Source organism: Lygodium microphyllum, chromosome 2 (assembly GCF_053477565.2).
Source record: "Lygodium microphyllum isolate KBCC chromosome 2, Lygodium_microphyllum_v1.1.10, whole genome shotgun sequence".
Lineage (NCBI taxonomy): Eukaryota > Viridiplantae > Streptophyta > Polypodiopsida > Schizaeales > Lygodiaceae > Lygodium > Lygodium microphyllum.
In genome coordinates this window covers 12,996,347-13,007,935 of record NC_141136.1, presented here as the reverse complement: position 1 = coordinate 13,007,935, position 11,589 = coordinate 12,996,347, and the positions used below count along the sequence as shown (strand labels likewise).

Below are 11,589 nucleotides of genomic sequence, written 5' to 3'. Positions count from 1 at the left end.
ATTCAGTTTTATCACAAATAAATATATTTTATCTAGTGTTTTCCAAACTTTAGCTTTTCTATTCTGAGTCTATCCATTATCAACATGATTTTTAATTGCATTATACAAAGATGCCCATTGATTGTATTCAATGGGGTTGAGCTGCCATTTCAAGAGTTTATCTTGCCCAACTTTTTATGAAAGCCCAAGAACTTTCTAGCCTTCACCCCACGATCTAGTTCAATGACAACATTACCTCCATGCAAACCAATAGCGTATAAAACTTATTGGATCTTTGTTATAGCATCCTCTCTAGCTAATAAGGGCTTTAACTTCCAAGTAAACCCTATGTAAAAGTGAACGATCTTTTCAATTATTCTACAAAGTACATGAAGTGTGTAGATGTGAGCATTGGCCAAAGGAATGTCTAAACCTAGCTTGAAGTATGGATCTTTGATATGCCTAGAGGGAGCTCTATTCACTTTGACACATTGCACATGCATTTGAGAGTCTTCAAGTCTCCATTTATGTGTCATTTAACCTTGTAGCTTCCAAATCCCTCAACTTATAGCTCTTCTCCTACTTGTTAGCTATTAATCACATCAAGTATTGAAGTCTAATGAAAAACCCAATGTAATATGTGTCGATTCTTTGTATCTACTTTAAAAACTCTCATTCACAAGATTTTATGTTCAAATTGAATACGAAGTGACATTGAATCACTGCAATGACTTCATAAAAGTGCTCTATTTATCAAGATAATAGACTTCAAAATTTCATTCTCATCAAGTTTAATCACAAAATTGGGTACTCCTTGAGCCTCTTCTAGAGACAAATCATAGAATTTGATCATTCAATGTTGTAGGATGGGCAAGTCAAGAAAAATGTTGTAAATTTTATCGAATAGAATCTCTTTGTTCTTACCCTTGAAACTAACCTTGATATTGGAAAGGCTCACCCAAATTTTCATCACTTTATCATTAAATCTTTGTCTGATAGTCTTCACTAGAGATGGCCTTAAAAGTAAAATTTGTGTTTTTGACCTTGTTTCATATTTGATTGCATTTGAAACATTTGTGTATATACATCTCAACTAATATTGATACTATTTAAAATCTTGTGCACTAGCTCTATATCCAAAGAATGATGCTTAATTAAAGAATCCATGCATTGTCACTTTGCTTTGTTAACTTTCTTTTTCTCAAGAATATCCTTTGGGACTATTGAATACAAAATATGATAATAAAATTAAGATGCCTTTGAAGCATCTCTCTCACTTGTATTTTGTTGAAGAAGAGACTAAAAAAGATCAATATCACAAATCAAATATAATCGTAAACAAATTCACATTTAAAATTTCTAAAGTAAAAAGGTGAACCTTACTTGGATTTTTTGCTAATATGCATCAACATGCATTCAATAAATAGTTATAATGGTCTTAATAACTAGGAATGACAATAGAACAATCCAAAACAACCGAATGCTCAACCCCCAACACATCAAATATATCCGTCGCCTACTTTTAAGCATCATTTGGTTTTAGAAACAAATAGAATTAGTGTGAGAATCAATATAAATAAATGATGTTTTCACAACAATAGAACTATTAGTTAATAAAGATCAGTTATCACCAAAATAAACAGTCAAGGGGTACTTCAACATCGCCCAACTATGAAAAAGAATAGTCTAGGGTAACTTCAATGTCTCCCAACTATGGAAAAGAATGTCACGAAGAACTATTTACACATGTAAATGCTCATAACAAGTTTCGTGCTCAGAAAGAATAGATATCTTTGTCAAATTTCTACTCAAGAAAGAATTATCTAAGGCCATCATCTCCCTAAGAGCATACTTTGATACATAGAGGAAAACCATTTAAGACCATCATTCCCCTAATCAATACCTCTTAGCAACATATCCTTGGTTGGGAAAGCAATTATCCTTAGTTGCATCTGACAAGACTTGTAGAGAACACAGTGGGAAAGGAGGGTGGGCCGTCATCCATTTGAATTATTTAATTAGATATCTAAAATAGGTACTTCTAGCCCTAGTAGTTATTTAATCGGTATTAATGATAGCTTCATGTTCTAAATTTTCAATATATTTTTGTAATAAGGTGAATACCTAAGGTTCCATTGAAATGTCTAAGAAGAATCAATTTTTAAATTTAATTAAATATCTATAATAGGTATTTCTAGCCCTAAGAGTCATTTAATCAATATTAATGATAGCCTCGATATCTAAAATCTCAATATATTTTTCTAACAAGGTGAATAGCCAAGGTTCCATTGAAATGTCTAAGAAGAATAATGTGGCAAGTGTTGTGAATATTCCAATGAGAAAGAAGATCAAGTTGAAAGGCATTGTGATTAACTCTTCAGAGATTTTGAAAGGTCCATAAAACACGAGTAAGGTTCACATCTAGGGTTTTCTCAATACTCATTAATCTATGTTTCTCAATTCTTAAACATACACAGTTGCGTTCTTTACATTTCATGCATTACCTTTTCTTATTAGCTTGAGTCATGCATGACTGTTGGGCTTTAGCTAATGGCAATCCTTTATTTGACTTGCACAAAATAGTAGAATCATCTTGAACCAAATCATCAAAAAAGATAAACGAGCATTATTATACATGAAACACAGATGTAGACATTCTTCTACCAATGATAATTGCAAATGATGCCTTCTTAATAAGAGTGTTGTCCATTAGTTTCAAGATGAAATGCAAAACTAAATTCAATTTTAGCACCCATATTAGCAAACACATTAACCAAAAAGTTGTCATAGAAACAAGAATCGCCCTCAAGAATTATAACTTTAGGTATATCATGATGCACAAAAACAGGCTTTAAGAAAGAGCCAGCTAGCTTTTGGGGCAAACAAGGTTTTCTTGCAAGGTTTAAAATAGGCTTGTTTACTAATGTGATTCACAATATTCCAAACCATGTTGTCTCGAGGACCAACTAAAAGACTAGGATTAAAATCCCTTGAAATTTGCTCCCAAGCTAGGTTAGGAATCCCGAAAGGCATAAGCAACCCACACTTCCCATGGTGTCCCTTTTGGGCATATATGACACTTGGGAAACAAAAGTAATAACATATTTGTCCATACGAGGCAAATAAAAATCATCTTAAAGATTACACAGACCAAAATTAATACCTCGATGGCCCACGTAAGGAGGAATTATGAGCTTTGTGAGTACAAGAGATCAAAACGTATGGATTACACAAATATGTTTCTCAAAGAGAATAATCAAAATTATCGATAGGAACCCAATTGTTACGTAAAATGCAAAGCAAAGGATCATGAAACCCATAATCATTCAAATAAGTATCCTTTATAGAACCCAACAATATAGAAGAATAACATAAAGTATAATTCATAGAGCAGGGGTATTTGATGGAAGGCATAGCAGCTAGGCCTCTCTTTGAGGAAAGCTTACCATTCTGATATTACTTCAAGATGAGTGATTTGTAAAATCAATTTGCCGATGGCGTCGATCCAACAGAGCGGACAACGACAAGAACAAGGAGTGCATAAGGGAGATTCAATAGGGGAATGTCAAAAGAACCCAAGTATGAGAATGAAACGAGGCATGCTCGAAAGAGGTGTTCAAGAAGCAACACTAATAATTTCATTTCTTGTATATGGAAATGCATCCACTCTATTTGGAGAGAGAGAGAGAGAGAGAGAGAGAGTGTGTGTGTGTGTGTGTGTGTGTGTTTGGGGGGGGGGGGGGGGGGTTTGGGATGAAATACAAGGGCGATGACAAGAGACCTATACTGAGTATGCAATGATAGCATCCTAATATAAGCATATCCATTAATTAAGCCTAATTTTCAACCTTTATTATCTGTATTCATTCAACTTTTTAGCAGCAAATGCAATGAGACCTTCCCCAAGGGCCCCAGAAAAATAAAATAGCAGAAACGATGACAAGCATCCACGCTTTCACATAAATTAGCGTCATTTCACAGCTTCCCTGCACCTCAGTCTACTGCATTTACCAGCACAAACAAGCCTCCCTTCTGGAATAAATCTTCCATAGGCAAGCACACAATTTGCAGGAAAAACCACAACAGATTCTATTTTGCAGCAGCAACCCAACTACGTAAATACTCCTTTTTCTTACAATTTGCAGTTTCCATGAAAAAGGGGGGGAGGGGGGGGGGGGGGAGAGAAGAGTTACGGCACATGGACCCAGATTGTGCATATTCAACCTGAACTTCGCACCATACTGCACAAACATTCGCATCATCAGATACACGCATCGAAAGTTTAAACTGACTAACCTTTTCCGCGCACCTGCCATCACTTGCTTGTGTGAACCACAGAGTACCTTGTTAATCCGCAGCCTCATGTTCCCTAACTGGATATGTAGCATCCATCACGTGATTGTATCAACCACAGAATAACTTGTTAATAAACAGCCTCACGTTCATAACTGAAGAATGAATCTGAATGATGAACCACCAGAGAAGAAACAAACACATATATACTGGTACTGGTAAAAGCTGGAGCCCGGCCATAAATAGCACTAAAAATTAATCGCTATACAGTCACAAAGCAGAAATACAATTCATATTGTGGCTTCTGGAAATATTCCAAGCTTTATAAATAGAGACACCTATGTCCTAATTTGCCTGACTCCGTGCCAAGAGAATATCGTGAAATAAGCCTTCCATCACATCAGATTTTGTCAATCTTGTCAGCTTTAACAACAGGGTTAGCCTTGGCAATTGCATCACGTGCAGCAGTCTTGTAGTCGAAAGAGCAGTCGTGCTTGTCATTGTATCGATGAAGTGAGCAGAAGATATTGCCACAGCGACACTTAAATCCAGTCAAACCCACTCGCTTGCTACACATGAAGCACCTGTTTGACTTTGCAGGTTGTTTCTCTGAAGGCGGCTTGTCCTTGGATGCTTCAGTTTCATTAGCCTGACTCGAAGTTCCTGCCTCGATGCCGATCACCTGCAGTTCAACTGGTCTTGGCTGTGGCCCTGTTACTGTAATAGAGATCGAGGTAGCCGCGTCTGACGCAGCCTTGGTCTGTTTCACTACGAAAGCATAGCACTGAGAGCACAGATTCATGGTTGTTGGGCTACCATAAAACCCACAATTGTTTGAGCATAGGATAGGTCCTTCTGGAGGCTGGCACCCTGTCTCATCTTTGTCTACCTCTACCTTCCAGCTTTCTTGTGCCATATTTGTGATTCCTCAACTGTGTTCTGTTTTGCTGAGGCAATAAACAGTAACCATCAGTAAAGGCCCAAAAAGAGGGAACAGCAAAAAAAGAGCTTCAACTTCAAATGACTTCCCATTTCACGTACAGCGAAAGACTAATCTTTAGGAGTCAATGATTTAAGAATCAGTTAAATATATCATATAACGTGAACAATGGATTCAGACAAATGTCAATCGAATGCACCACCCATCGCTAAATCATGATCGCAATAAGCTAAAAAAGGGACTCAAACATGAATATCAAACCTGTTCATGTGCAAACCCAAATAGGATGCACATACTAAGCATTTAAATTCTGTAAAGTGCATTTTCTTAAGGCAGAGGATGAGAACCCAATATACAGAAAACGCTTCTTAAAACAACACAATTGTCTGCAAATTGTATTTTAAGAAAGCTGAGAGTGCAACATACAGGAAACGGTTCTAAAAACCACAGGATTGGCTGCGTAATAATGCGTGTTGTATTTTAAGAATGCCACGAGGAGAATCCAACATATAGAAACGAAAACAGCCCCAAAAACATCAAGCTTTGAGGATACCAAGGTTTCCTCTTCTGTAGAATCAGTCTTGATGTTCTGGCTGTTTTTAAAAAAACAGGTTTCTCAAACTGTGTTGAACCTTTCCCCACAGAATCGTTTCACCATAACAGGTTTCCCCTACTGTAGAACCGGTCTTGATGTTCTAACTGTTTCAACGTGACAGGTTTCTGGGTATACCTAGTTCCTAATTTGATGCGGCCTGGCGAAAACAGTGGCAAAAGCAGAGCGGGTCACAGGCCTTAAGAAGACGGTCGATTGCCGTTGGGGGGATTCGGGCCGCATGGAATCTATGGAACGATGGACAAAGGTGTTAAAAAGAATACCGCAACATCGACGGGGAAACCTTCAAAGCCTAATTTCACCGAAGAGGCGGCATGCTCTTCGGATTGTTTGGCGGGGGAAACAAGGAAGGGAGATTCGGCCCAGCTTTAGCGGGGGTGAGGAATCTGCTGAAAGAGAGAAGGCGGGAGGGATTTTAGGGTTACCTGCGGTTGGCAAAAGCGGGATGGTGCGTATGCGACGTTGCTGCTGCTGCTTCTTCTGCGCTGGCGACGGCGAAAGAGGGATGATGGCAATGATGAAGATGATGATGATGGCGATGAGGGAGAGGAGAGACGCCGCCCTTCCTGCTCTGACTCGTTCTGCAATGGCGGCCTCCCGCTCCTTCCGCTAGCGCCTACCCTCTCCCGCAGGATGAAAGAAGGAATGAATATATGTGAGAGAGAGAGAGAGAGAGGCGGTGGAAAAACGGTACACGCATCCTGTTTTTTTATTTTTCTTTCTTTATTTTTTATTTTCCCATATGACCTTCTCAATCAGCTAATTCTTAATAATTTTACCACGCGCATTTCCCTATTCACGTTTCGTTCTCTTCGCTTTAATGAAAAACGCAAAAAGCGCGCGCGCCCCCCCCCCCCCCCCAAAAAAGCACGGAAACGTCCAGTGCCCCTGCCCAGCCCATTGGCCAGCACTCTGTTGACGGGACCCACACTCCAACCTAATAATCCTTACATTGGGTAATGCCCAACATGCCTACTAACATCTGGAAATCTTCTTAGAGCCGCTTTGAATCCCTTTGGTTTGCCTTTCGGTTGTCCTGGTTAATGGGCTGAGTCCTCTCCGCTGTACACATTTTCTTTTTAGCAATACACTTAATGCTTTCATCTCTTTTAAATGCAAAAAGTGACAAAATAACTTTAAAGTAGACTCCTAGCCCGTAAAAAGACAATAAAAACAAAAACCCACCCTACTTTTCTTAATCTATGCTATTGTATTATTTGAGCTATAAGTTTGGGAGGTGTCGAAGCACCAAGGAGCTCCCAAACCAAACCAAGAAAGGGGGGAGCAAAGGTACAGGTACATGGTCTCTTTCCTCCTCCCTCCCTCCCTCCCTCCCTCTCTCTCTCTCTCTCTCTCTCTCTCTCTCTCTCTCTCTCTCTCTCTCTTTGACACTCACTCAAAGGCAGCTACAGGCACATGCAACAACGTGCAGCAACAGCCAGCACAAGGGAGCATAGGCAAGTGAGTCCCTCTCTCTCTCCCTATCATCATTCTCTCTCTCTCTCTCTCTCTCTCTCTCTCTCTCTCTCTCTCTCTCTCTCTCTCTATGTCTATCTATCTATCTGATTGTTGTAGGGTACTAGAGTGACATTTTCTCCTTCCCCACAACGTTTCCTCCTTCCTTACGAGAGAGAGAAAGAGGGAGCATAGGCAAGTGGGTCCCTCTCTCTCTCTCTCTCTCTCTCTCTCTCTCTCTCTCTCTCTCTCTCTCTCTCTCTATGTAGGGTACTAGAGTGACATTTTCTCCTTCCCCACAACATTTCCTCCTTCCTTATGGGAGAGAGAAAGAGAGAGAGAGAGAGAAGCATTTCATCCTTCCCTATGGTGTTTCCTATGGGATGGACACTTGCAGCATTTGAGAGAGAGAGAGAGAGAGAGCCATTCTCTCACCCTTCCCCTGTGGCAACTATGCAAACACAGAGAGAGAGAAAGGGGCATCCTCTCACCCTTCCCTTACAACAGGTCTACAAATGCAAAGAGAGAGAGAGGGGGGCATCCTCCTCACTCTTCCCCTGCGGCGATTCTCAAACGCATAGAGAGAGAGAGAGGTGTCCTCTCACCCTTCTACAAGATAGGAATCTAGGTCGCTATGGTGTGGTGCCAAGCGACGCATGTTTCTCAAGATACCAACAAAACTATCATGCCCTCCAACATGCTTGAGTGCACAATGAATTGCCTTCTTCCTTGTGACCTCTTTCATTTTGTGTATATTCATTTGCACATTAGGACTGCACTATATAACATCTTCTACATACACATTCTTGATTGCTACAGACGCCTCTATACTTAACAAAAAGAATGTGTTAACCTTGAGGGATATATAAACTACTCTCGAAATTTAGAAACTCCTAGAGCTAATTCTAATGAAGTTCCTCTCTCTCTCTCTCTCTCTCTCTCTCTCTCTCTCTCTCTCTCTCTCTCTCTCTCTCTCTAACTAACTAACCAACTAATCAACACACACTCTCTCTCTCTTCCTTGTTCTATCTCTCTCTCTCCCTAACTGCCTAACTAACCAACCAACCTAGTAACTGTGAGAGAGAGAAAGGGGGGGATTGAAAAGTAAGTGAAGACACTATTTCGACACCAAAAAGCTTTGATTTCTCTTGGTGAAAACATTTCTAGAGAGGATTGAGAGAATATTGGAAGAGAAATATGAAGGGAACCTTGCTAATGGAGTAACAATATAGGGCGAGGTAGAAGGGTGCTCGATCTTTGGATGATCAAGAAGAGAAGCTGAAAGACCTTCTTAACAGCCTAGGTCATATAAAGGATGGAGTATGTGAGTTAATTGCTCATAAGAATGAGAGCTTAGTTGCACCAGAGAACATTGCTCTTGATGTGCAACTTACCTCTTTGAAAGTTTATTTTAATAGATTTTCAATCATGTTAAGAGTGATGAATCGCCGTGTTGGCTCATCTTCTTGCATTGGAGAACATTGTCCTTGATGTGCAGCTTGCTTCTTTAAAAGTTTATCATAGTAGGTTTTTGGCACTGTTAAGCCATGCTTCTTTGCCATGGTTTGCTTGGTATATGTAATCCCTACAAGACTTCATAAATGAGTCATTTGATAAAAATCTCTATTTTGAAATACATTGTCTATCTCTTGTAAATTATGAAATTATTTTTAAATCATTTTAATAGTCCCTCTTTCTCTTTGTCTCTCTCTCGCTTACTATACAATTTTGCTAAAGTGCTTTCATAACTTGGATTAGATTAGATACACAGAATGGTTGAATCTTAGACATATCAGGATGCTTTCTAAAGTTTGATTTTGCAACCAGAGTACATCTGCCTCTCTCTCTCTCATGTGGGCAGCTCTAAGTTTAGCAGCAGTAAGCATCATATGCCCATGTGCTTATGTGTGGCTATTCTTTTTCCTTCTAGTCTAGGACACGTTCAATTTTAGGATTGGCACCAATAAGTATTTGATGTGCTTTCATCTCAAAATGTAGTACTATGGGATGTTGTTTCACCTTGTTGGGTGTGCGTAGCTATGTTAGAACTAATGCATTGCTATTTTTGTGATTTCGAGATTCAGACACCTTCTTATGTAGGGCACATTATTTTCTCTCAAGATTATATCTATGTGCAAATGTAGATGAATGAACATCCATTGGCATGGCCTTTAGGCAATGCTTGGTTAGCCTTTAGTGAGTGCCATATGTGCATGGCACTCATACATGGCCATACATGCATTTTTTTCATGCATTTAGGGTTTGCAGTTGCAAATGTGTCTATCACTTATGTCTTGAATAGCTTTGAGATTTATTTGTTGTGTGACTCTTATATTCTCTTGAAGGTTTGGTGTGGTTATAGAACAAAGCGAAGCCATGGGAGATATTCTCGATATAATGCTTTCAACTCCATTGAATGTAGTGGATTTAGTAGAATTAAACAAAACGGTCACGACATCATCTCTTCAATGCTTACCACTTAGAGCCATTCGGACGGGTATGGAAGATAGTTGTTTTAATTGTGCTTGTCTCAAAGTACTATATATATTTTTGGAAATAATCATTTATATATTTCATTGCAACCAACATATGGGCTCTAATAGAATGAACATGCGAAAAATGAAAGAGGTGGCAAGGGGACAAGAAACTCATGTTGCTAAATGTACAAGAACTACAAGGATTCGAAGAAACACAAGGACTACTTCAAGCTCTTCAAACTTTAAAAATCTTGAGGCCAAGATGAATGAGTTGATGGAATGCAGACAGGTTTACATGTGTGTGTTGATCATGCACTTTCCGTGTACTCAACGGAGTTACACAAACATGCTAACGGCTTGTATGGTTTTGTGTGTGAGATAAAGCACACCTAGAGTGTTCTTCAGCAAGTCTCAATTGATCGGGTAGCGAAGTAAGGAAACTTTTGGCAATTATTTTCGAGACAAGCAGGTTGATGAATCTACTATTGAGTGATATGGGGCATCATTTTGGGGCTTGGAGATGACCACAAGCCTATGATTTGCTAGAGAGGTTGCCGGTTGCCATTCTTGCAATTTCAAATGAATGTTAGTAGGTTTAATGCATTGCTACAATAATTGAGTCATAAAATGAATGGTCGCAACTAAGGAGGAAGACTTGCTTAGAGTGAAACTTATAAGCTCATATTGTCTCTCATATTTTAAATTGCTTGGGTCAACACTTTTTTGTGATAATATATGCTTCTTTTTTGTGAAGCCTGCATGGAATGTGCTAAGATGTGCAATGCTTTTGATTTAACCAAACATATTTGAGTAAAATGTATTGGGTATGTACAATGTGATGTCTCTTTCTCAAGGTTTATATGGAGCAATTTTGATAATCTAATGATGGTTGGTATACTTATATTTGATATTTAATATTTGATCTTTGAATATACACAACACATTTAATTTTGAAAATCAAACCATGTCTTTGAAAAAATGTGCTGATAACAATTTATGTGGTCGCATGCTTACTTTGTTTTGTTTGTTGATTGGAACACATCAATCATGCATGTGTTTGTAACCAAATTTTCTATCCCATAAAACTCTCTCTCTCTCTCTCTCTCTCTCTCTCTCTCTCTCTCTCTCTCTCTCTCTCTCTCTCTCTCTCTCTCTCTCTCTCTCTCTCTCTCTCTCTCTCTCTCTCTCTCTCTCTCTCTCTCTCTCTCTCATAGGTGAGCTCAAAATCTATATAATCAATATGACTAGGCTCCATATAATATTGACTCAAATACATTGACTTGATATTGTGTGTCTTAATATATTTAATATTTAATATTAAAGATTTAAATATGCACTATGCATTTTATGTGCATGTAAGTATATGTTGAGCTATGCCTTTTTGTGGACATCCAATCAATATGGGCTATTCACATTGAGCAATTGGTAGAGACTATGTATTGTGTATTCGTATGGGTGTGCTTACCTCCACAAGGTGTGAACAATTTTAAATTGCTAGGCTCAAGGCTTAGAGGCGGGTTTTAGATCATGGTAAATCCATTCATAGGGATGTTGAAAACCTGCCTTTTCATTAGGAGATTCCAAATGGTCACATGAATTAGGCCAATGACAATTTGGTATATGGCTAATGCTTTGCTATCATCGGTTGGTTGCTTGGCATCACATGGATGTAGAGAATTATGTGATTGGTGAGTTACATGTTAATAATGTTCTGACATTTAACTCCCAAAGAGGGACTTTAAGTCATGATAGAACCATTAGCGGATGTTCCCAAAGGATGTATAATGTTCAGAGTATGCCTTTTCACATTGAGATTGCAAGTGGTGATAGTA

At 38.8% G+C, this 11,589-nt stretch overlaps 1 protein-coding gene and 1 long non-coding RNA gene across 4 annotated transcripts; one reads left to right on the top strand and one right to left on the bottom strand.

The window, feature by feature from the left end:
* Positions 1–4,461: 4,461 nt before the first annotated feature.
* Positions 4,462–6,453, bottom strand: LOC148039492 (zinc finger A20 and AN1 domain-containing stress-associated protein 8-like). 3 transcript variants are annotated; one of them, XM_087691161.1, is made up of 2 exons: positions 6,251–6,453; positions 4,462–5,219 (listed from the first exon to the last, which is right to left on the bottom strand). In XM_087691161.1, the coding sequence occupies exon 2, from the start codon at positions 5,186–5,188 to the stop codon at positions 4,673–4,675; it is 516 nt and encodes a 171-aa protein (XP_087547287.1). In that variant the 5' UTR covers positions 5,189–5,219; positions 6,251–6,453; the 3' UTR covers positions 4,462–4,672. The 3 variants fall into 3 exon arrangements, with proteins under 3 accessions (XP_087547287.1, XP_087547296.1, XP_087547305.1); XM_087691170.1 differs by lacking the exon at positions 6,251–6,453 and adding an exon at positions 5,943–6,067; XM_087691179.1 differs by lacking the exon at positions 6,251–6,453 and adding an exon at positions 5,639–5,862.
* Positions 6,402–10,349, top strand: LOC148039491 (uncharacterized). The gene is made up of 3 exons (XR_015692879.1): positions 6,402–6,515; positions 9,626–9,777; positions 9,884–10,349. It is a non-coding gene; the product is annotated as an uncharacterized LOC148039491 (long non-coding RNA).
* Positions 10,350–11,589: the final 1,240 nt, after the last annotated feature.